The sequence below is a fragment of the Schistocerca cancellata genome, chromosome 6 (genome assembly GCF_023864275.1).
Source record: "Schistocerca cancellata isolate TAMUIC-IGC-003103 chromosome 6, iqSchCanc2.1, whole genome shotgun sequence".
In the NCBI taxonomy this organism is placed as follows: Eukaryota; Metazoa; Arthropoda; class Insecta; order Orthoptera; family Acrididae; genus Schistocerca; species Schistocerca cancellata.
Genome location: NC_064631.1, coordinates 549776142 through 549803100, shown reverse-complemented (window position 1 = coordinate 549803100; position 26959 = coordinate 549776142). Strand labels below are relative to the sequence as shown.

The window sequence follows — 26959 nt, the reverse complement described above, 5'->3', positions numbered from 1 at the left end:
TGACGGATGGTGAAAGCACGAATGGGCGACGAAGTTTTGGACATCCACGCCTCACCACAGAGTTCGGAGGCTTGTATTCTCTGTAAAGCAGGATAGGTGTCGATCTGTGGTAGATCTGACGACAGACTACAATGCTGGTGCAGGCAGAAGTTTCTCGAGGCACACTATTCAGTGCACATTGCTGAACGTGGCGCCCCACAGCAGATGACCCTAACATATTCCCACGTAGACCCAAAGACAGTTACGATTGCAGTAGGTACGAGGTCATCGATATTGGATTAATGGGAACGTATCGCCTCGTCGGATAAATCGTGTTTCTTGATACACTAAGTTGATCGTCGTATCAGAATACGCCGTCATACAAGCAAAAGGCTGTTCGAAACGTGCACCGTGTCTTTGGGGGCACCATTATGCTATGGGGGACGTTCGCCTGGGCTACCATGGGACCTGTGGTAGTAATCGAAGGCACATGAGAACTATGGACTACTTGGAAGTAAGCTGCTTTCGCACCAACTTTCTAACAGTGCTATAAAACGGATCTTTCCTGTCCATTGTAACGTTGAACGTCACGTTATTGTCTGAAGCGTACTGTACAATATTGTTTAGCTTTGTCGACTGTTACATTAACGACAGGGCTGGCGTTTCGGAAAGAACAGTGTCATAAGAATTTTTCCCACACACTTTGGACAATCTTTCAAGGACGTTAGCAGTGTCATTGAGGAAACGCTCACCGGTGGCTGACCAAAGTATGGTACGCTCCAGCCATCAGTACACTGTTTGCTAAACGTGTATCTTAGCCTCCACATTCTGTGTCTTTCACAAACTACTTTCATGTCTATTGATTTTTTATGGCAAACGGGTGAACTACGTCCAAGGTGTTACAACCAAACTAGTAATATCAGTTTGTGATATTTCTCGTACAAACCAGTTATGGCTGGCATCAGATACATTTATGGCAACTACCTATGTCAAGCACAGATATATCATCTTCCCATTCGAATAATTCGCAATAAGCAAAGTTTTGGAGCCCATGGTATTTAAGTTTTTGACGCTACTTGGCAAGCAATATCGTTTGGGGAATAAGTTTCTTTAATTTCTTCATGCGATATTCACGAATTACAGCGTGTGTCAAAAAGGACTTTCCAACTTTGTAATGATATAGAAATTCACTGAGATAACCAACAGAATCGGTAGATGCGTCATTTTATAGCAAATAGCCTCCAGTTATACATAAAAGTGACAAGTGTCATTCTAGTTCGATGTGACTACCATTTATGATGCGGAGAACATCCCACCGGTAACCAATTTCTTCCCACATTCGTTGCAGAAAGTCGGGCGTAACTTGGGCAACGGCAGCGTAGATTAGATTTTTCAGGTCGGCTTAATTGTTTGGTAGGGGAGGAACATACACAGTCTTTAATGAAAACCAGAGAAAGAAATCATGCGGCGTCATGTCTGAAGAGTGAGGTGGCCATGCAATTGGCCGTTCACGGCCAATCCACCCACCAGGATAGCGATTATCGAGGAAACCTCGAACTTAAGTGACGAAATATGGTAGTGCACGGTCTTGCCGGTAGTAAACCAACCACCCTCGGTCATCTTCATCAGTCTCTGGTATTGAAAAGTTTTCAAGTACATCTAGATACACAATACCAGCGACAGTTTTCTCCATAAAGAGGAAAGGACCGTTCACTTTCAGTTTGTTAAGAGCTCAAACCACACTACTGTAACAAACTGCCTATTGGCTTCTGTCTCGGGTTCTTCGGCCGACGTTCATCTAATGATTTTATTGACGTTTCGCCAGCACGAGTGGCTGGCATTGTCAAAGCCCTCCATTGTCCGTGGTGAACTGCAATGGAGGGTGAAGCTTTGACAATGCCAGCAACTCGTGCTGGCGAAAAGTCAGTAAAATCAATAGATGAACGTCGGCCGAAGAACCCGAGACAGAAGCCAATAGGCAGTTTGTCAACAAGTGGCCTCGAAAGCCTTAACAATTTTACACTACCGTAACTTTGGGGCGGTCACGAACGTGTTCCAGGGTCGCATGTGGATCTTTGCTGCCCCATATTCTGAGGTTGTGGGTGTTCACCATGCCACCGATATGAAATACTGACTCATGGCAGAAGATTATTGTGTTCGGGAATGTCTCGTCATCCTCTATCCAATGCAACATTTCCGCACAGAACTTTCCACGAGCAACCTTATCTACATCATTAACGTGCTGTGCCGTAGTGAATCTGCATGGTCTCAAGCGTAAACGTCTACGCAGTACTCACAAGACAGTCTTTTGTGGAATGCCGGTTTCGCGAGACGCACGTCGCATCTATTGTTGAGATTGCGGGGAAAGCTCTACAGAACCCGTTCAAGCACTCTCCGCACCAGTGAAAGTAGTCATTTTAACTGTGCACTACACTGTCCTTCCTGATGGCGGAATGGGGTACTGACGTACTGTGAGAATGAAACTTGAAGTTGTTTGCTATAAAATGACACATCTATCGATTCTGTAAGTTATCTCAATAAATTTCTATATCATTCCAAAGTTGGAAAGTCCTTTTCGACTCACCCTGTATTGCTCAAAGCTCGTCGCCGATGTTTTTCTTGTGTTCCCATGTTTTGATTGTCTGAAACGTTGCTTGTTCTAGGATTGAAGATGGCGATGTGTGCTAAGACGTACTCCGTACTTACAAAGCCTTAATCCGACCAGTTCTCTATTATGCCAATGTCACCCGGTTTTCCTCTCCACCACAACTATACGAGCGCCTCCAAATCGTTCAACACCATACCCTCCACCTGACCTTCCGTATCTATCTACCCTCCCCTTTTTGATCTGATTAACTTCTCCTCTTAACTCTCCCACACTGAACGCCACTTCTCCTGCAAACGAGATACCAAACACGCTATATTATATCCCTGATTATTAGCTGTTGCACCCTGCCACAGTTTTACCAACACACCACTCTCGCCCACATCTCGTGGTCGTGCGGTAGCGTTCTCGCTTCCCACGCCCGGGTTCCCGGGTTCGATTCCCGGCGGGGTCAGGGATTTTCTCTGCCTCGTGATGGCTGGGTGTTGTGTGATGTCCTTAGGTTAGTTAGGTTTAAGTAGTTCTAAGTTCTAGGGGACTGATGACCATTGATGTTAAGTCCCAGCCATTTTGAACACCACTCTCACGCTCTCCACATCCTGCCCCATCGAAATTTAAACTGTCTCCCACCACTTGACACTGAAGTCCTTCCAGACATTTACACACATTTGTACATCTTTCCAACTTTAAAAGAACAGTCTTCTTGCTCCCAATGTCATCACTCCTCTCACCTCCTCCCCATATACCATCTTTCCAGATGTTTGGTCTGAAGTTCTCCTCGTCACTCTTCCGTAGCACATTCCTTCCACACCACGCTTCCTTCAACATGCCTCCTCAACTACTGCTTATATCTACATCTACATTCATACTCCGCAAGCCACCTGACGGTGTGTAGCGGAGGGTACCTTGAGTACCTCTGTCGGTTCTCCCTTCTATTCCAGTCTCGTATTGTTCGTGGAAAGAAAGATTGTCGGTATGCCTCTGTGTGGACTCTAATCTCTCTGGTTTTATCCTCGTGGTCTCTTCGCGAGATATACGTAGTAGGGAGCAATATACTGCTTGAGTCCTCGGTGAAGGTATGTCCTCGAAACTTCAACAAAAACCCGTACCGAGCTACTGAGCGTCTCTCTTGCAGAGTCTTCCACTGGAGTTTTTCTATCATATCCTAATATTCCATCAAAGTTCAGTTTCTTTAAAGACTGTCGTCAACAGACTATATTTTAAAAAGATAATAATATTTTACGAACTTCCAGCATGCTGTAGTAACTTGGTTCATCAATTTCTGTTAGTCAGTAGAGCGAAAAATCAGACCAAGTTGAGTTATCTGTATGCACGGTAAATGTTCATTGCACATTTTTGAATCTTCGGAAATGCCATTTTCGACTTTGTTACAATGATCTGAAAATGGGTCTTGGCCCGAAAATAGTTATCGAATGAATAAAGAGTACAATTTGCAATTTGGACTGGCTTTTCGTTATGCTGAATAATATTTTACTTGAATTCTTCAATACAAAACCGTCTATTTCAATTAATTTAAAAAATTTACGTATTTTATACTTTCTTAGAAACTACGCTTGTATGAGAATATTTTTGTAATGCTCTCGACTGAACTTCCCCCCCCCCCCCCCTCCCATGAACCATGGACCTTGCCGTTGGTGGGGAGGCTTGCGTGCCTCAGCGATACATATGGCCGTACCGTAGGTACAACCACAACGGAGGGGTATCTGTTGAGAGGCCAGACAAACGTGTGGTTCCTGAAGAGGGGCAGCAGCCTTTTCAGTAGTTGCAAGGGCAACAGTCTGGATGATTGACTGATCTGGCCTTGTAACAATAACCAAAACGGCCTTGCTGTGCTGGTACTGCGAACGGCTGAAAGCAAGGGGAAACTACAGCCGTGATTTTTCCCGAGGGCATGCAGCTTTACTGTATGATTAAATGATGATGGCGTCCTCTTGGGTAAAATATTCCGGAGGTAAAATAGTCCCCCATTCGGATCTCCGGGCGGGGACTATTCAAGAGGATGTCGTTATCAGGAGAAAGAAAACTGGCGTTCTACGGATCGGAGCGTGAAATGTTAGATCCCTTAATCGGGCAGGTAGGTTAGAAAATTTAAAAAGGGAAATGGATAGGTTAAAGTTAGATATAGTGGGAATTAGTGAAGTTCGGTGGCAGGAGGAACAAGACTTCTGGTCAGGTGACTACAGGGTTATAAACACAAAGTCAAATAGGGGTAATGCAGGAGCAGCTTTAATAATGAATAGGAAAATAGGAATGCGGGTAAGCTACTACAAACAGCATAGTGAACGAATTATTGTGGCCAAGATAGATACGAAGCCCACACCTACTACAGTAGTACAAGTTTATAGGCCAACTAGCTCTGCAGATGACGAAGAAATTGAAGAAATGTATGATGAAATAAAAGAAATTATTCAGGTAGTGAAGGGAGAGGAATTCGAGTGTAGGAAAAGAGAGAGAAGGAAACGTAGTAGGTGAATATGGATTGGGGCTAAGAAATGAAAGAGGAAGCGGCCTGGTAGAATTTAGCACAGAGCACAACTTAATCATAGCTAACACTTGGTTTAAGAATCATGATATAAGGTTGTATACATGGAAGAACCCTGGAGATACTAGAAGGTATCAGATAGATTATATAATGGTAAGACAGAGATTTAGGAACCAGGTTTTAAATTGTAAGACATTTCCAGGGGCAGATGTGGACTCTGACCACAATCTATTGGTTATGACCTGTAGATTAAAAGTGAAGAAACTGCAAAAAGGTGGGAATTTAAGGAGATGGGACCTGGATAAACTGAAAGAACCAGAGGTTGTACAGAGTTTCAGGGAGAGCATAAGGGAACAATTGACAGGAATGAGGGAAAGAAATACAGTAGAAGAAGAATGGGTAGCTTTGAGGGATGAAGTAGTGAAGGCAGCAGAGGATCAAGTAGATGAAAAGACGAGGGCTAGTAGAAATCCTTGGGTGACAGAAGAAATATTGAATTTAATTGATGAAAGGAGAAAATATAAAAATGCAGTAAATGAAGCAGGCAAAAAGGAATACAAACGTCTCAAAAATGAGATCGACAGGAAGTGCAAAATGGCTAAGCAGGGATGGCTAGAGGACAAATGTAAGGATGTAGAGGCTTATCTCACGAGGGGTATGATAGATACTGCCTACAGGAAAATTAGAGAGACCTTTGGAGATAAGAGAACCACTTGTATGAACATCAAGAGCTCAGATGGAAAGCCAGTTCTAAGCAAAGAAGGGAAAGCAGAAAGGTGGAAGGAGTATATAGAGGGTCTATACAAGGGCGATGTACTTGAGGACAATATTATGAAAATGGAAGAGGATGTAGATGAAGATGAAATGGGAGATACGATACTGCGCGAAGAGTTTGACAGAGCACTGAAAGAACTGAGTCGAAACAAGGCCCCGGAGTAGACAACATTCCATTGGAACTACTGACGGCCTTGGGAGAGCCAGTCCTGACAAAACTCTACCATCTGGTGAGCAAGATGTATGAAACGGGCGAAATACCCCCAGACTTCAAGAAGAATATAATTATTCCAATCCCAAAGAAAGCAGGTGTTGACAGATGTGAAAATTACCGAACAATCAGTTTAATAAGCCACAGCTGCAAAATACTAACACGAATTCTTTACAGACGAATAGAAAAACTAGTAGAAGCCGACCTCGGGGAAGATCAGTTTGGATTCCGTAGAAATACTGGAACACGTGAGGCAATACTGACCTTACGACTTATCTTAGAAGAAAGATTAAGGAAAGGCAAACCTACGTTTCTAGCATTTGTAGACTTAGAGAAAGCTTTTGACAATGTTGACTGGAATACCCTCTTTCAAATTCTGAAGGTGGCAGGGGTAAAATACAGGGAGCGAAAGGCTATTTACAATTTGTACAGAAACCAGATGGCAGTTATAAGAGTCGAGGGACATGAAAGGGAAGCAGCGGTTGGGAAGGGAATAAGACAGGGTTGTAGCCTCTCCCCGATGTTATTCAATCTGTATATTGAGCAAGCAGTAAAGGAAACAAAAGAAAAATTCGGCGTAGGTATTAAAATCCATGGAGAAGAAATAAAAACTTTGAGGTTCGCCGATGACATTGTAATTCTGTCAGAGACAGCAAAGGACTTGGAAGAGCAGTTGAACGGAATGGATAGTGTCTTGAAGGGAGGATATAAGATGAACATCAACAGAGGCAAAACGAGGATAATGGAATGTAGTCGAATTAAGTTGGGTGATGTTGAGGGTATTAGATTAGGAAATGAGACACTTAAAGTAGTAAAGGAGTTTTGCTATTTGGGGAGCAAAATAACTGATGATGGTCGAAGTAGAGAGGATATAAAATGTAGACTGGCAATGGCAAGGAAATCGTTTCTGAAGAAGAGAAATTTGTTAACATCGAGTATAGATTTAAGTGTCAGGAAGTCATTTCTGAAAGTATTTGTATGGAGTGTAGCCATGTATGGAAGTGAAACATGGACGGTAAATAGTTTAGACAAGAAGAGAATAGAAGCTTTCGAAATGTGGTGCTACAGAAGAATGCTGAAGATTAGATGGGTAGATCACATAACTAATGAGGAAGTATTGAATAGGATTGGGGAGAAGAGAAGTTTGTGGCACAACTTGACCAGAAGAAGGGATCGGTTTGTAGGATATGTTCTGAGGCATCAAGGGATCACCAATTTAGTATTGGAGGGCAGCGTGGAGGGTAAAAATCGTAGGGGGAGACCAAGAGATGAATACACTAAGCAGATTCAGAAGGATGTAGGTTGCAGTAGGTACTGGGAGATGAAGAAGCCTGCACAGGATAGAGTAGCATGGAGAGCTGCATCAAACCAGTCTCAGGACTGAAGACCACAACAACAACAACTCGACTGAAGAGCAACACTATACCGCTGTTAACACCCAGTCGTCCTGACGGGCGAGGCAATGCATTAGCAATAACAACAGAAAAAGGGAAAGAAAAGAAGGAAACGAGCTAAGCTGGCAAATCAGACTGAGGGAACTTCAACGTACCCATGAACTTTTGTAGATGTTCATGAACTTACTCGACCATTTATTAAACCTCTCAGATTTTCACAAGTTACTTTATCGACGTTTTTATTCTGTTTCAATTGAAATTTCCAGTATACACTCGCTCTCATACATTTCAGTACATTACTGATTCTTATCCAATTCAGCTACATTCTAGTCTACTTCAACCTGATTGAGCTATGGCAATGTCTCTTCATCCGAAGCAAGCATGACTTCTTATATCTACCACAGTGTAGGATTATTCAGAGAAAAAAATCTAGGAAGACCTTATATTTATGCACCTCACTAGTACTACGGTGATAGAAGCTGGTCTTGTAAAAAAGAAATTACCTCCAAAGTTGCGAAATTATTTTTTAAAATATTGCCTTCATTAGATTGTAGAAACAAATTTTAACAAGATTCTAGCCCCCAACAACAAATATTAAAATGGAAAATATTTCGAAGCTTTACTTTCTACTAGTTTTGGACTGCCTACACTAATTTCAACCTAATTTAGTGCGTATATATAACATAAATTCTGAAATAGTATACTGTCGAGGTTAAACATTCCTAGAAACTTTAAACGAGTGAAGTGGTTGACATGTAAAGATTATTGAAAATGAACTGTACTAGTGGCTGCGGTCCGTGGACCAAGCCCTGTTTCTCCATCGTTTCGTCTGACAGTGCTAAAGATATCATCAGAGGCTACTGATAGACTGATACACGAAGCGTTAGCAAAGATTGGATATCGGCCTAAAGCGTATAAAATAAATGTCGCAAATGCCAGCCGTTATGAACTACGTTAATGTCGAACTCATGGATTATGTGCCGCTAGGGTGATTGGTAACAACCTCGATGGCATTTAACCCCTAGGGGTGAGGTTAGGAGTACACTGAGATGACAAAAGTCAGTGGGTAGAAATATGCACATATACAGATGGCGGTAGTATCGCATACACAATATATAAAAAGGAAATGCATTGGCGGGTCTCTCATTTGTACTCAGGTGATTCATGTGAAAAGGTTTCTGACGATGTTACGGCCTCACGACAGGAATTAACAGACTTGGAACGCTCAAAAAGGGCTCAAATGGCTCTGAGCACTATGCGACTTAACATCTGAGGTCATCAGTGCCCTAGAACTTAGAACTACTTAAACCTAACTAACCTAATGACATCACACACATCCATGCTCGGGGCAGGATTCGATCCTTCGACCGTAGCGGTCGCGCGGTTCCAGCCTGAAGCGCCCAGAACCGCTCGGCCACACCGGCCGGCTTGGAACGCGGAATGATAATTGGAGATAGACGTATGGGGCATTCCGTTTCAGAAATCGTTAGGAAATTCAATATTCCGGGATTGACAGTGTCAAGAATGTGCCGATGATACCAAATTCCATGTACAGGGTTATTACAAATGATTGAAGCGATTTCACAGCTCTACAATAACTGTATTATTTGAGATATTTTCACAATGCTTTGCACACACATACAAAAACTCAAAAAGTTTTTTTAGGCATTCACAAATGTTCGATATGTGCTCCTTTAGTGATTCGGCAGACATCAAGCCGATAATCAAGTTCCTCCCACACTCGGCGCAGCATGTCCCCATCAGTGAGTTCGAAAGCATCGTTGATGCGAGCTCGCAGTTCTGGCACGTTTCTTGGTAGAGGAGGTTTAAACACTGAATCTTTCACATAACCCCACAGAAAGAAATCGCATGGGGTTAAGTCGGGAGAGCGTGGAGACCATGACGTGAATTGCTGATCATGATCTCCACCACGACCGATCCATCGGTTTTCCAATCTCCTGTTTAAGAAATGCCGAACATCATGATGGAAGTGCGGTGGAGCACCATCCTGTTGAAAGATGAAGTCGGCGCTGTCGGTCTCCAGTTGTGGCATGAGCCAATTTTCCAGCATGTCCAGATACACGTGTCCTGTAACGCGTGAAACTTGCCCGCACGCGTTCAACCGTTTCTTCGCTCACTGCAGGCCGACCCGTTGATTTCCCCTTACAGAGGCATCCAGAAGCTTTAAACTGCGCATACCATCGCCGAACGGAGTTAGCAGTTGGTGGATCTTTGTTGAACTTCGTGCTGAAGTGTCGTTGCACTGTTATGACTGACTGATGTGAGTGTATTTCAAGCACGACATACGCTTTCTCAGCTCCTGTCGCCATTTTGTTTCACTGCGCTCTCGAGCGCTCTGGCGGCAGAAACCTGAAGTGCGGCTTCAGCCGAACAAAACTTCATGAGTTTTTCTACGTATCTGTAGTGTGCAGTGACCATATGTCAGTGAATGGAGCTACAGTGAATTTATGAAATCGCTTCAATCATTTGTAATAGCCCTCTATTACTCCTCATCACGGACAATGCAGAGGCCGACGGCCTTCATTTAACGCCAGAGAGCAGCGGCGTTTTCACAGACTTGTCAGTGCTAACATATTGCGTAAATCGGCTACTGCAGCAGACGCCTTTGCTAAGAGCAGGACACCGGCTGCAACGCCTCTGCTGGGCTCGTGACCATGTCAGTTGGACGCTAGGCGGCAGGAAAACCCTGACCTCGTCCAATGAATCCCGTTTTCTGTTGGTAAGAGCTGACGGTAGGGTTCGAGTTTGGTGCAGACTCCACGGACTTATAGACTCAAGTTGTCAACAACGCACTGTGCAACCTGGTTGTGGCTCCATAACGGTGTGCGAAGTATTTACATGGAATGGACTGGGTCTTCTGGTCCAACTGAACTGATCATTGACTGGAAATGGTTATGTTCGGCCTCTTATGCACTTAATGTTTCGAAACAACTATGGAACTTTTATGCATAACATTGTGCCATGTTATTGGGCCACAATTGTTCGCAAATGGTTTGAAGAACATTCTGGAGAGTTAGACCGGCGACTGCTTTGTCCATCCACATTTCGCGACATAATTCCCATCTAACAGTTATTGAACATAATCGAGAGGTCAGCTCGTGCACAAAATTCGGCAGCAGCAACACCTTCGCAATAATGGACGGCTATAAAGGCAGAATGGCTCAATATTTCTGCAGAGGCTTCCAGTGACTTGCTGAGTCCATGACACGTCGAGATGCTGCACTAAGCTGGAAAACAAGAGATCCGACGCAATATTAGAGGGTATTCCATGATTTTTGTCACCTTAGTGTTGTAAGGTGTGACATTTAAAGCATAACTCTCGAAAGCTTGGAGCTGTTTCACCGAGTCTGGTACGTATGTAAAGTTCTAAATGAAATCTTCTCCGGCTTACAATTGTATCTACATCTATATCCCCAGCCATACTCTGAAAATCACTGTGAAGTGCATGGCAGTTGGCAAATGCACCAGTTATTAGCGTTTTTTCTCGTCCATTCAGGTATCGAGCGCGGCTAGAATGACTGTTCAGTCGCCTCTGTACATGCTTTAATTAGCCTAATCTTATCTTCGCGAACCCTACTAAAGCGATACGTAGGTTGCTGCAGTATGTTCTTAGATTCATCACATAATGCTAGTTCGTGTAACTTCGTAAGTAGTCTTTCTCGGTAAAGTCTGCGTGTATCTTCGAGCGTTTGCTAATTTATTTTCTTCTCTATGTACGTGACAATCTCCCATGGGTCAAACAAATCTTGTGATCTTTCGTGCTGCCCTTATTTGTATATCTTGATTATCTGTTTTTAGTCCTATTTGGTACGAGTTCTATATACTTGTGCAATATTCTAGAATGGCTCACGCATGTGTTTTGTAAACAATTTCCTTTGTAGTCCGGTAGCACTACACTGACGAAGCTATGTCTGTCACCTACGATGAATCTAAGCGATCGTTCCATTTCATAATCATTCAAAGTACTACACTCAGTTATTAGTATGGTTTGACCGATTCCAGTTGTGACTCTCTGGTATTACAGTTCTAGGGTACTACGTTTTGTCCCTTCGTGAAGTGCAAAATCTTACTTACCTGAACCTTCAAAGATAGTTCTCAATGTTTGCACAACTCTGAAATACAACCAAATTCTGTATGAATATTTTTACAGTCTTTTTGGACATAACTTCATTATAGATCACCACATCTTCTGCGAAAATTTTAAGGTTACTATTAACATTGTGTGCAAGGTCATTAACATACAATATGAACAGCAACGGCCCAAACAAATTTCCCTGAGGCACAACTGTAATTACTTCTACATCTGCCGATGACTCTCTTTCCAAGATATAACGCTGTATCCTCCCTGTCAAGAAACCATGTAAGTCACAAATTTCACTTGATCGAGAGGTTATACATCCACAATATTTAGGCAGAAAGAAAGAGATTTAAAATCCATTCCTACAGAACTGGAGTCCAGTGTCATACCCACTACGTCATCTCTCACGGTCATAATCTCAGTTAATTAGTTGAATGTCTCTCAAATCATATTCTCGATCAACGTAATTATGTGGAACATGTCAGTTGAACAAATGATTGAACTGACAATCTAAAAATACTAGCTGACAACCCCAGCATTGCCCAGATATTCATTTTGTCCATTTTCCATTTTCGCCTGCAGCCGTTTGCGCTGAAAGGTGTCAGGGATTTCCTTGAATTGCCTCGACTGTACGAGTGTCTTAGTAGCAAAGAATAAAATGTGTTACAACTTCATGCTTGTACCGCATTTTTTCACGCATCTCAGGGTTTATGAAGTCACATCTCTTGAACTATGCGTCGTACAGTAATGTATTTGTGCAGGTACATTCAGCGGCATATGTGGCTACTCTCTGCGAAATATGTTGCGAAGAGAGTTAGTAGCAAAGACGTAACAAGTTTAAACGTCATACATGATGCGACAAGTCTCCACACGTCTTATTGTTATGGCGTCATATCTCCTGAACTATGATAAGTAGGTGGTTCTTATTCCAACATCGCTTGTTTGCCTGACAGTAAGGGATATATAAACCAAGCTTGGCTGAAATAGGTCCAATTGTTTGGGAGGAGGTGTGGAACATAGACAGATACATACACACACACACACACACACACACACACACACACACACACATATATATATATGGCAACAGCGTGTCCCGGGAGGAATGGTTAATATTTAGAGATATGACAGGAATTATCATACAAATAAAAAAGTCTAGTAGCTGTGGACTCTGAAGTGCATACGTTAAGAGCTACGAGCCCTTCATCTTTGATGCTGTGGAACAAATCTGTTCTGCTGCAAGCTCTTTGCTTTCCAGATTTTGGGAGGAGGTAGTATGGACAAAAACAAGAAAAAGTTTCTAGCAAACTTGTGAATTTGTTCAGGATAGCAAATATGTTTCACTGCCACGAAGATGAATAAGTGCCCACATCTCTTAATGTCTTAATGTACACACATTAGAGCCCATGTTTACCACACATTTTTTCTTGTTATGGATCATACTACCACCTCTCCACTCTGAAAATATAGAAAGCAAAGAACTTGTAGTAAAATAGATTTTTCTCGCAGAAGAAAGACACATAGTTCTTAAGGTATGTATTTTAGTGCCCAATTTGCTTCGAATGGTCGTTCCTGTCAATACCCTGAGTATTGCTCATTCCTCCTGGGGACACCCAATATATCTGTGTGGTGTTCCTCAGTGACAAAGTGGGCAAGTATCTGAGCACCAGTTTCTAGGTTCAGCGCTCGATGCCCCGTCATTAATGAAGTCCTCACTCTTTCTTTCCTGTCACCCATCAACTCTTTCGTCTCTAGGAATTACAAATTAATGTGAAAAATACCGAATCGCACCATGACCAAAGTTCATATCTACACCCTGCTACAACTATTCCTAATCAGGCAAGTCATTTCAGAGGGTCGAAGAAGGAAGGATGGAAGATTAGAATTTAACGTCCCGACAACGAGATCATTGGAGGCGGCAGATGCTGAAGCGAGACAAGGACATAGCACTTCCACTAGGACCACATCCATCAAAGCATTGCGCTGTGCAGTCTACATCTACATCTACATACACACATACATAGTCCATACGGTGTGGAGGGGTATAACGTGTAGTACTACATGTCTTCCCTTTCCTGTTCCAGTCGCAAACGGAGGGACGGGAAAACGACAGTTTCTACTATTTCTTACAAGTCCTAATTTCTCTTATCTTCGTGGTTCTCATGCGAGATGTACGTTGGTGGCAGTAGAACTGTTCTGTAGTCTGCCGCAAACGCCGGCCCTTCAAGTTTTCTCAATAGTGTTTCGCGAAAACAACGTCGTCTTCCCTCGAAGGATTCCCATTCGAATTCGCACAGCATTTCCGCAATACCCACGTGTTAATCGAAACTACGTGTAGCAAATCTAGCGGCATACTTGTGAATTGCTCCGAAGTCTTCCTTGAATCCTACCTGATGGGGATCCCAGACACCCAAGAAGTACTCGAGAATGAGTCGCGAAAGTGCTCTACAGGTGAACTTTATGGATGAGTCCTACTTTCCTAGAGTTCTCCCAATAAACCGAAGCCGACTATTCACCTTCCTTATGTGCTCGTTCCATTTAATGTCGCTTTGCAGCGTTACGCCTGGTTGTTTAATCGACGTTACTGTATCTAGCAGCTCACCATCAATACTGTACTCGAACAGTGGATGATGTTTTCCTACTCATCTGCGTTAACTTACATTTTTCTACATTTAGAGCCAGCAACCTTTCATTACACCAACTAGAAATTTGTCTACGTCATCTCGTACACTTCTACAGTCACTCAATGACTCTTTAACGAACACAGACCAACCTTAGCTGAAGACGGCTTTACTTCTATTTGTACATCCAAATGCCAGCATTTACATGTTTGTAACTGACTACTTGCACCTACTCAGTTATTCGTCTATGGATTAAAGTTAGTTCTAATTAACATCAATCAGGTCTAGTAGTTAATGTGCCTCAGCAGTACTGATGATTCAAAGGGGAAAATCGAGATGGGCTGAGGTATTGATTGAAGTTTGGTTAGGGACAGCATTGCACTACAGTAGTCCTGGCAGTTCTGTAAGCTAGAGTGACAGGCTACAGTAAAGGGTAACATAGGTGCCTCGTAAGCAGAACACTCGGGTTCAAGTCCCGGCCTTGGCACAAGTTTTAATTCATTACTTCAGCTTCTATCCTTATCAAAGATACAACTGAGACTCAGTATATCTCCAGAGTATAAATTACATCAGACTAGGAGCAAAAAGAAATGTTAAGAAGAAGAATAATCCCATGTGGCTTAACGGCCTGGTGTGTCTTTCAATTGGTCGCCATTTCAGCGACTTGTGTGTCCCTAACTTACCCAAGTAATACTAGTAGGGAAAGGTGACCCACAGCTTATCAAGCAACTTGAACCACGTGTTGTTCCTAGGCAATCTTCACATCATTGATAGGAGAAGCCAGACTTAATGGCAGACCGAAAAAATTCCATGGTGCGACAGGGATTCAGTCATACAGCATCGTTTCTAATCATGTGCTATACCAACCGACTACTAGGCCCGACTAATGTTAAGCAGAGGTTGTCTAACATTAACCCACACTTCATATCGTTTATGTTGTCTATCAAACTTTTTATTTCCATGCGAAAACACTCTATAAGTTTTATGGCTGTACATTATGCCACTTTTCCGTACCACATTCAGATTCACAAGAGAAAGTAAATGTGTTTCTTACTTCTCATATTTTATTTATGATGTGTTAACAGGATTGATTGTAAGTGATTCTTAAAAACAAATTTCGTCAATGAATAAATGTACTGCGAGTCTGTGGCTAAAATTCCCAGCTGCTTCAACAGATGCTGCAGGGTGTACATTTGTGAATCTCATATTGTAAACTGTTACGACAAAACACACGAATAATGGAGCGATCATGATAAAGTTTTGTAACTGCTCATTAGTTGTATTGGTCTACCAATAGTCTCGTTTACATTTGTTTTGCCTCCATCTTTTGAAGAGATTATTGTCTTTATGGTACTTGCAAATGAAAGGCGTTAATTCATTCCACGTTTAACCAGACAAACTCGTGATAAACTACTCATGATTACAGTCATGGTACAAGATAGTTTATTTGCTTTTAAAAATATAAATTATTTACAAGATTGATCTGAAGCTATGTACAAATGAGTTGAGAGATAGCTGTAGTATCTCAGTAGTCGGTGGTGGTGCGCACGTAGTTGTTGCCGGAGGGCATGGAGACGCGCTCGACGCCGCCAGGGAAGAGTTTGGGCAGGTCTTGGTCGGGCACGTGCGGCAGGATCATCACCTTGGTGCCGGGCGTCCAGTTGGCGGGAGTGGCCACCACCTTCAGCCGGTCCGTCAGCTGCAGGGAGTCGATCACGCGCAGCAGCTCACTGCAACACCAGCAGACACGCGTGTCATCAACCATGCACAGAGAGCAGTGCACATGTATTTGTGTGTGTGTCTGTGTGTGGGTGGGTGTGGAGGGTGTGGCAGCGGTACTCACTCGACGTTGCGGCCGCAGGACGCGGGGTACACCATGGAGAGTCGCAGCCGGTTGTCCGGCCCGATGACGTACATGGCCCTCACCGTCATCGCCTTCTCCACGTTGTCCTTGTCGCGCTCGTCGATCATGTCCAGCTTGACGGCCAGCTCGCGCGTCTCGTCGGACACGATGGGGTACGGGAAGTCGCCCGGAATGTCCTTGCAGTACGACTTGATGTCCTGTAGACAACACAGGGGCGATATTCTTGAGCTCTGGTGTAAAATGGAAGTATCACGGAACTTATTTATCTTATAATGCACTCAGCATTAGCCAGTAGTGAGGACCACTCACATTGACCCAGTCGACGTGGTCCTTGAGTTTGTCGCAGGAGAGCGCCAGCAGCTTGACTCCTCGCTTCTGGAACTCTGGGTTGTGGACGGCGATGCGGCCCAGCTCTGTGGTACACACTGGCGTGAAGTCTGCCGGGTGCGAAAAGAGAACACACCACCTGTGGAGCAAAGGTGCAAATACACAGGTTAAACTTGTGTACCATACTAATCTACAGTTCTACTGTTAGTGTGTGTGTGAGTGTGCGTGTGAATGCCTAAGCAAACAGACTGCTGAGGTCATCGGTCACTAGACTTACACACTACTTAAACTAACTTATGCTAAGAACAACACACACACACACACCCATGCCCGACGGAGGACTCGAACCTCCGACTCTACTGTTAGTCTGAGATTTTTCTTATGAACTAAATTCCTAATTATTATTTGATAACATAAACAGAATTTATATTGTGTGGTGTTCTTTTTTCTACTGTATCATCAAAAATTTGATCGCTGAAGTTTGATTTTGTCTGAGGAGCAATTGGATACCATTGCCAATTAATGGTTATTTTTTAAACAAAATTATAGGAAAATGTTCTGAAAATGTTACTAGGTAGTGCATCAAGTAGTTATAATATTCAGTTTCAGGTTCTTAATCTTATTCCCATTTCCAATATACAAGAATTGGCAACAAAAAAGAAAAAGTACTTATCCTCCAGAAAACATTTTAACAGCTCAAAAGCAGTTAGTTCTCATTGTAAGATGCATTCACGAATGATTTTTTGTGAGACGAATTATTCAGCGTTGATTTAGAGTAACAGACTTGATAAATGGGTAATGGATGTTTGTGAATGATGCAGATTTACCCATAAATATGACTGCTTCACAAAGTTACAACTGCGCAAAAAAGTTAATGTGTCCACACTGTCTGACCTGTAGGAAAAAATCTCGCAAATAGTATATTCCATGTTACCATAAACTGGATATCCAGGACAAATATGTGTATTCATGATATAACATCAATCCATCAACTACCGTAAAAGGAAGAAGGGATTTCACTGATTTCGTACTACTAAACTTACAAGACTGTCCATTTATTAGCACTAATTACACTAGCTGAAACTAGGAATCTTCTGTTACCCACATTATCAATTACTAGAGAGCGACTGGTAATCCACGTTTGAAGTTTATAAATCGTCCACAGTTACGCTGGAGTTTTATGCTTCATAATAGATAAGATTTATATTTACTGAAACCACTTGCAAAACGTCCCAGAGTTACAATGAAATAAAATATGTGATTCGTTTTTTATTTGTGCAAAATCATTGTGACTGAAAATAGAATTATGGGTTTTATAATTAGCAAACGAAATCAGCGTAAAAGTTTAATGCCAGTAAAAATAACAGTACGATTCATGTCAGCAAATTACGACACTGTTACTGCTAGTTGGTGGTCAATAAAAAACATTGATTTTACCATTTTTCCCTTTAATTATGACACGGCAGACATAGTACACGAAATTTAATGCGACAAACAGAAACATCGATGATTGTGCTAAGGTCTAGTATGTGCTCATGGAATGGTGGCGGTTCTGGTAGATTCTCTGTAGGAACTACTGACAGAAATGCCATTTCCTAGAGGCAACATACGGTAACTACTAGTGCTACATCAACTTATTTCAGGAGCTTTAATAGTGAAATTATAATTCGCAATTGCAATGCAACCCCGTGAAAAAAATTAAATTACAATTGATCCTACATGGTACGTAACTGAGGAGGTGGAAACAAAAGTTGTGACTGTGACAAACAGAACATGGAGAAGACGACAGGTGGAATTACAGACAGCGGAGTTTAAAAAGTTTGCACTTTGGGAGACATGACTGGTTGAGAAAGATAGTTTTCGGGAGCTTAGCTTTATGAAAGAGAGATGTAGGTAGTAAGACGACAATCGAAATCTTCACATTAGCAAGGGGTACTGAACTCGGAGGTAGACATTTACACGAACATAGAAAGAAAATGGTGGAAAATGTAGTTGGCATATTTCCGAAAAAATGTGGCGTATAGCGACAAAAGAATAGCAGAAGTAATGGAGCTTAGTGTAATTAAAGCAGGTGGTTCTGGGGAAATTAGTTTATGAAAAGAGAGATTGAAGATAGAAGAGTTTTGTTTTTTGCCCAGCACAAAAACTGACAATGGCAGAAATGAGGAAGATGTATCATACAGGTACTGCAAAAAAGCTGTTATGAAAGAGAGAACTACGTTAACATTTAATACAAATTGTTTCTGAAAGTATTTGAGCGGAGTTTAGCCTGATATGGAAGAGAAGTACTAACAATTAACTGTACAGACAAGATGTAAATAGAAGCTTTGATGGAATAGAAAAACGCTGAAGCTTTGATGAGTAGATCGGAATGCTAATGAAGAGATACTGAAACAAGGCGAGAAAACAAGTTCATGGCACAACTTGATTAAAAGAAGGCGTAGGCTGATAGAAGAAAGCCACAGGCATAACAAAATTTTTCATTTAGTAACAGAGGACTGGGTGATGGATAAAAATTTTAAGGGAATACCAACGTTCAAGTGTTACAGTAGTTTTACAGAGACAAAAAGATTAGCTTCGCTTGGAAAGAAACATCAACTAGATTCCTCTTCGAAGGCCACGAAAACAACATTAGGGGATTAAGTTGAAAAGATTGTAACCTCATTTACTTTTACGAAGTGGAACACACAGGGACAGAAACTAGTTACTGTACATAACTGTTTTACTAATTGTTTTATAGACGCATGACGTCGTGGGAAACAAAAATAACGGTATTCCGTAGAGAGGTGAAACAAAACAGAAATGTATTTGCAGCTGGGGTACTCACGAGTCGCCTTTCCACTTGTAGAAGTCCAGCGGCCCCTGTGTGGAGGGCGCCTTGAAGTTGGGTACGATGCTCTCGAGCTTCATGCTGCTGTCTCTGTGCCTCTGTACTGCCGGTCGGTGGTGTGCGGACTGACTTGGGAAGGCTGCGGCCGCTGCTTATATCTGCCGCCCTCCGTGCTGCGTCACCCAACACTCCTACTGCTATCTCACAGTCACTGCAAGAACGCTGCGGGCGGCCCTCTTCACCCGTGCTCCTCGCCGGCGAGAAATCACTGCGTCATTCGTACTGCGATATGCAAGGCCTGGCTTACGCCCACCCCAGAACTGCTGCTTTCCAGCGGGAACAAAACAACGGGCGCTTGTGTCTGCTTGTACACCTACATTATCATTACATATAATCCACGTGTCACCATATGGTGCATGGTGAAGGATACCTTTTACCAACACCAGTCATCCCCTTTCCTGTTCTACTCGCAAATGGAGCGAAGAGAAAACGACTATATGCTTCCCTTCGAGCCGCGATTCTCTTATCTTGTATTAGCGTCCTTACGTGAGATCTACATTTATGGCAGTAGAATCGTTCTGCAGCCTGTCACAAATGTCGGTTCTCCAACCTTTCTCAACAGTGTTCTGCGGAAAGATCTTCTCTAGTGATTCCCATTGAAAGGTGGCTACACTGAGCCACAGCGCCAGAGATCGCGCCAGAGAGTTTTGTTCGGCCGCCTCCACTGGCAGTGATTATTGAGACGTAGCGGCAAACAGTTCTGGCCGAGAGGTTGTGGTGGACACTGTTTGTCGTGAACTCGGAGTGGATATGTGGTAGTAGGGAGTGTTTGTTCCATGTTTTATGCAGTTATTTGATGGGAGAGATAGCAGATGTTGTTCTAATGGAGATATTTTAATGGTCAGAGTGCATTTCGTCAATATATATGGAGGTATTTTCTTTTATTCTTTTATTCTTTCAGTGACCTGAATAATGTGTCATTACAGGTTCAGTCAACAAAGCATCTGGCGTGTGTTCTTGTATTAGAGTGTAATTCTGGTTTTCTTGCGCAATTATAGTATTTCTAATTTTCTTTTATCACGTCAGTATAATTGGTATTTAAAAATTCTTGTCTTGTTGAAGAAGAACCGTGCCAGATGTGCGTTGAGTCATACTACCACATACAGAACAGCTACACTTGTGTTTGTTGTTTCGTAGATTTTATAGTTGCTGGGGACTTAATTAATTAATTGTATTAACTGAAATTTTCCTTTCATTCTTTGTTGTTGTTTCATGCAGTCAGATTGCGTAATAATACTAGTCAGGGCCAACCGTTTACGAGAGACTGCGTAACCGGACAGACAGTAAAAAAAATTATTTGCATAATTATAAAAATTATTTAATAAAGCCCCCATGCACCATTTCAGTTTACGAAGCACTTCCGTAATACTCATGTATTGATCGAATCTACCGGTTACAAACCCAGCGGCACGTCTCTGAATTACTTCGATATCTTCCCGTGATCTGACCAGATGGGGGCTACAAATATATATTTGAGAAGTACTCACGAACGGCTCGCACCAGTGATCTACACGCAGTCTCCTTTACAAATGAGCTACAGTTTCCTATGGTTCTCCCATTATCGAATTCGACCGTTCGCCTTTCATTCAACCGACATTACGTGCTCATTCCATTTCATGTCGTTTTACAACTCTAAGCATATTCAATCCATGTGTCTGTGTCAAGCAGAATACCAATAATGCTACAGGGCTGTGTTTCTTCAGTTTTCCTCGGCGGACAGGAACCGCACCAGAGATAACAACAAGAGTGTGAGACATTCATAAAACTTTGTATGTCCAAGAGTAAAAAAAAGTAAGCTGGAAGTCAGCAAATCCACAGTGCTTACGAATTACGCGATTGTTTATCAAAATGGGTGGTATGTGATGGAATGCCAGGTAGGGAAGACTCAGAACAATAATTTCCCTGAGAGTGCTGAGGTGTAATGAATATTTTCCATGATTGGCACACCGGAAATCCTCGCTTCGGTTGAACAAGTTGTCTACTATTTGTAATTCAGCCGCTTCTTTGAGGACTAAATCTCAGTACGATGAGACTATTGCCAGTACCTTTCCGTAACCAAATGTTCAAATGGTTCAAATGGCTCTAAGCACTATGGGACTTAACATCTGAGGTAATCAGTCCCCTAGACATAGAACTACTTATACCTAACTAACCTAAGGACATCACACACATCCATGCCCGAGGCAGGATTCGAACCTGCGACCGTAATCCACGGGTTGGCCAGTGGAAATACACTGTTCAACCAACGCAAATCTCTTGGTCTGTAGAAGGCGTGTTTGTCTCTGATAATAGATGCACCGTTCCAGCACAGCGCATATTAGTGAAGCTTGACATTGTCAGAGAGAGTCCGATGGTCTTTACGTGGTTTATTAAATAAAAATTTGAAAGGAATAAATTTTAAGTGCTAGACCATAACATCCCTATTACAACTGAAGTACGGTAAATAGCTTCTGTTGCTATCAATATCATTTTCAGTCAGTCAAAAAGTAAAAAAGCTGTCAATATGCATTGGAAAGCATCATTAGCTGCAGCCATGCAATGACATCCATTTGTCTTGGTCGTCTTGGTATTTACTAATGCATGTCACTGCATGACTACAACTAATGATGCTTTCCAATGCATATCCACCGCTTTTTTACTTTTTGAACGATCTGCGGACGGTTTTACATAACAACCAAACCTGGTTATCGTACTTTAATTGTAAAAGGAAAATTGTGCTCTAGACATTAAAAAAATTAATGTAATAAACAGTGCATATTGTTTGCCCCATGCACCTTTTGCCGCACTGACAAAGGATTTCATCTATAACCGTCTTTCGCAAAAGCGGGTCGTCTTTCACAGATCCCAGATAAACTGCTGTCTTAGCCAGTTGGATATATGAAAGATTATCTACGTTTAAGAAGGGTCAGTACAGATCAAATTCTCGGTCAGTGTGGCAAAAGGTACACAAGACAAAAAATATGCGCTGTACAAAGCGGTGCATGGCACACCAGCGATAAACCCGCCTAATAGTCAAACTATTCTGCACTAGCGGAACACTGTACTTCCTCTGTACAGTCTATGGATTACGGTAAATATACTGGTCATAGCCTCATTGTATTGTGATTCAGTGTTCAAGGAAGCTGCGGAAGTAATATTAGCAACTATCAGCTAAACCGAGACGAAGGTTTCCATTTCGACATACCATGGAAACCACTCATTTCACATTTGCATTCTCAGAAGAATTATTGTTCTGAGTCATCACTGTATGTCATTCCAGTGGACACAAACAAATCAATATCTAAACATATTTTTCGTGTATACACTGATTAATATCTTATTGTATAATTTCTGGGTTAACTCATCACTTATAAAGATAGTGCTGAGTGCAAAAAAGAGGTTAGTTAGGATAATTTGGTGTTCATTCACGGTCTTCATTGAGCCACGTCTTCAGATAGGCATTTTGACAACCTCAATAAGTGCATTCCCTAACGAAATTCCTCACTATCAGAAAACCAGTGATGTTCATAGCTACAAGAGCAGAAGGAGAAATTATCTACATTAATCTGACTAAAGCTGTTAGTGGCTCAGAATGGAGTTCAAAATAGAACAACAATAATTTTTAATCATTTACCCAATGACATAAAATATCTGATACGTAAACTTTATTTCCATCATAGGGTCCTTTTTAACAATTCTTATTGCATCCAAATCTATACTACTATTTAAAGACAAGTAGGTGTTTGAAGTTGTTACCAAATATCTCGGAAAGCTCTTGACCGATTTACGTCAACATTTTACACGATTCTCTCATAAACAGTTGGACAGATAATAACTATATACACTCCTGGAAATGGAAAAAAGAACGCATTGACACCGGTGTGTCAGACCCACCATACTTGCTCCGGACACTGCGAGAGGGCTGTACAAGCAATGATTACACGCACGGCACAGCGGACACACCAGGAACCGCGGTGTTGGCCGTCGAATGGCGTTAGCTGCGCAGCATTTGTGCACCGCCGCCGTCAGTGTCAGCCAGTTTGCCGTGGCATACGGAGCTCCATCGCAGTCTTTAACACTGGTAGCATGCCGCGACAGTGTGGACGTGAACCGTATGTGCAGTTGACGGACTTTGAGCGAGGGCGTATAGTGGGCATGCGGGAGGCCGGGTGGACGTACCGCCGAATTGCTCAACACGTGGGGCGTGAGGTCTCCACAGTACATCGATGTTGTCGCCAGTGGTCGGCGGAAGGTGCACGTGCCCGTCGACCTGGGACCGGACCGCAGCGACGCACGGATGCACGCCAAGACCGTAGGATCCTACGCAGTGCCGTAGGGGACCGCACCGCCACTTCCCAGCAAATTAGGGACACTGTTGCTCCTGGGGTATCGGCGAGGACCATTCGCAACCGTCTCCATGAAGCTGGGCTACGGTCCCGCACACCGTTAGGCCGTCTTCCGCTCACGCCCCAACATCGTGCAGCCCGCCTCCAGTAGTGTCGCGACAGGCATGAATGGAGGGACGAATGGAGACGTGTCGTCTTCAGCGATGAGAGTCGCTTCTGCCTTGGTGCCAATGATGGTCGTATGCGTGTTTGGCGCCGTGCAGGTGAGCGCCACAATCAGGACTGCATACGACCGAGGCACACAGGGCCAACACCCGGCATCATGGTGTGGGGAGCGATCTCCTACACTGGCTGTACACCACTGATGATCGTCGAGGGGACACTGAATAGAGCACGGTACATCCAAACCGTCATCGAACCCATCGTTCTACCATTCCTAGACCGGCAAGGGAACTTGCTGTTCCAACAGGACAATGCACGTCCGCATGTATCCCGTGCCACATAACGTGCTCTAGAAGGTGTAAGTCAACTACCCTGGCCAGCAAGATCTCCGAATCTGTCCCCCATTGAGCATGTTTGGGACTGGATGAAGCGTCGTCTCACGCGGTCTGCACGTCCAGCACGAACGCTGGTCCAACTGAGGCGCCAGGTGGAAATGGCATGGCAAGCCGTTCCACAGGACTACATCCAGCATGTCTACGATCGTCTCCATGGGAGAATAGCAGCCTGCATTGCTGCGAAAGGTGGATATACACTGTACTAGTGCCGACATTGTGCATGCTCTGTTGCCTGTGTCTATGTGCCTGTGGTTCTGTCAGTGTGATCATGTGATGTATCTGACCCCAGGAATGTGTCAATAAAGTTTCCCCTTCCTGGGGCAATGAATTCACGGTGTTCTTATTTCAATTTCCAGGAGTGTATTTTTAAATATACATGGTGAATAAACCTACATAAACTAACTCCGTCCGAACCGACCTTGGAAGGTCCAACGGTACCGACAGACCACCGTTTCGTCCTCAGCCGATAGACGTCACTTGGGTGCGGATGTGGAGGGTTATGTGGTCAGCACACCGCTCTCCCGACAGCAAGCAGTCCTAGCGAACGGAGTCGCCACTTCTCAGTCAAGCACCGCGTGGTTATAATTAAACTTCCCCTATTTAACGCGTTATAACACGGAAGCTGATTACTGTACGAGTATCAAAATTGGTAGCATTAATGTCCAGAGTGTGGGGTGCATGATTTCCACGCGTCACAGCGCCATTGTCCAGTTCCAACTGTGGCCGTCAGGTGCCGTGACCAGTCATCGTGATTCACAGTCTCACACACCTGAACAGTCGCAGTGCACTTGTTGACGTGTCAACATGAGCTTGGAAAGAAAGGAGCAGGGCTTTATTGGTGAGGCTCTATTACCAAACCAACAGAAATGCTGCAGCTGCACTTCGAGAATATCGCCGGCTGAAAGGATTATGGAAGGGTCCTCTTTCTCCGTCTGCTGTGCACAGCATGATGAAGAAGTTCGAGTCATCTGGAGAACTGGGCATCGCTCCGGGAAGAGGCCGGAAATTGCACCACAGGTGGTTGATGAAATCGCTGTTGCTGTGGCAGACAACGCTGCTCGCAATTGCCGATCGTCAGGCAGTCCGCGTGCTGTGTCACAACAATTGTACATCCCTTGGTCCACTGTACGGAAGGTGCTTCGAACCATTCTCAAATGGTACCCGTACAAGAACGATATCGTACAACAGCTTGCACTACAGGACGTACAACAAGATGTTGACTTCTCTCACCACTATTTCGCAAGGATTGAAGTTGACGACCATCCTATGGACAGATGAAGCTCATTTTTCTCTGATAGGTGAGGTGAACACAAGTCGAGTGTGGGGATCTTCACCTCCAGTTGCTGTGCATGAAGTTCCTCTGCACGGTGAAAGTGTCACCGTATGATGTGGCTTCACGGCTAAGTTCATCATTGGCCCATTCCTATTTGAACAGGTTGACTCTCAAAGACCAAAGACTTGCAGTGTGATTGGCCAGCGTTACAGCTATATGCTTTGTCAGCGTGTCATACCCGCCCTACAGGAGAGAGAGAGAGAGACATTGAACTCAAAAGTTTTCATGCAAGATGGGACCTCACCGTACATCACTCGTGAAGTTCACCTGCTTCTAAACACATTTGGAAACGACAGAATTATCAGTCGGTCGTTTCCAAGTGCTTTGCCGGCACGCTCAGCTGATCTCACTCCCTGTGATTTCAGGTTGTGGGCCTACCTGAAGGACATGGTTTACCAGAGGAGCATTCACACATGTGCATCTGAACCGCAGCATATCAAGAGAGGTAGCCAGCATACCTATTGAGTTGCTTCGTTCTGCTGCTTAGAGTGCAATACTGCACTTCCAGACTCTATGGACACTGATGGGAGCCATATTGAGCCCCTTTCGTAGCAGTAGTGGAACCAGTATGTAATTGTATGATGCACCGTAGCAGCGCATTAAAAGTGTTTCATTTCAACTGACGCTGCATTATTTCTCTTCCCCATGTCCATGACATTAATGTTACCAAGTCTGGTCCTCGTACAGTAATTAGTTTCCGTGTTAGAATTTGTGTTAATTAGGGAACGTTTTATTATAACCACCCAGTAGCTCCTCATTTGGCCTCACAAGCGCTGAGTGCAGCCCGCTCGCCAACAGCGCTAGGAATACACGGGCGGTCACCCGTCCAAGCGCTAGCCAAGCCGGACAGTGCTTAAGTGCGGTGATCTGACGGGTGTCGATGTTACCACTGCAGCTAGGCCGTTGATACATAAACAGTGCCGAAAGTTCTTGACTAGTTTACTTTAGTAACATTTTTTTAAAACACAAATGACATATAAATACACTCCTGGAAATTGAAATAAGAACACCGTGAATTCATTGTCCCAGGAAGGGGAAACTTTATTGACACATTCCTGGGGTCAGATACATCACATGATCACACTGACAGAACCACAGGCACATAGACACAGGCAACAGAGCATGCACAATGTCGGCACTAGTACAGTGTATATCCACCTTTCGCAGCAATGCAGGCTGCTATTCTCCCATGGAGACGATCGTAGACATGCTGGATGTAGTCCTGTGGAACGGCTTGCCATGCCATTTCCACCTGGCGCCTCAGTTGGACCAGCGTTCGTGCTGGACGTGCAGACCGCGTGAGACGACGCTTCATCCAGTCCCAAACATGCTCAATGGGGGACAGATCCGGAGATCTTGCTGGCCAGGGTAGTTGACTTACACCTTCTAGAGCACGTTGGGTGGCACGTGATACATGCGGACGTGCATTGTCCTGTTGGAACAGCAAGTTCCCTTGCCGGTCTAGGAATGGTAGAAC

General features: G+C 43.5%; 2 protein-coding genes across 2 annotated transcripts in view; both read right to left on the bottom strand.

Moving 5' to 3' along the window:
• LOC126191279 (peroxiredoxin-6-like) overlaps positions 1-26959 on the bottom strand; it is a 153150-nt gene that overhangs the window by 16508 nt on the left and 109683 nt on the right. The window lies entirely within an intron of this gene.
• LOC126191276 (peroxiredoxin-6-like) lies at positions 15607-19348 on the bottom strand. The gene is made up of 4 exons (XM_049932085.1): positions 19205-19348; positions 16360-16516; positions 16030-16247; positions 15607-15916 (listed from the first exon to the last, which is right to left on the bottom strand). Exons 1-4 carry the CDS (start codon positions 19285-19287, stop codon positions 15712-15714), a joined length of 663 nt encoding a protein of 220 aa, XP_049788042.1. The 5' UTR covers positions 19288-19348; the 3' UTR covers positions 15607-15711.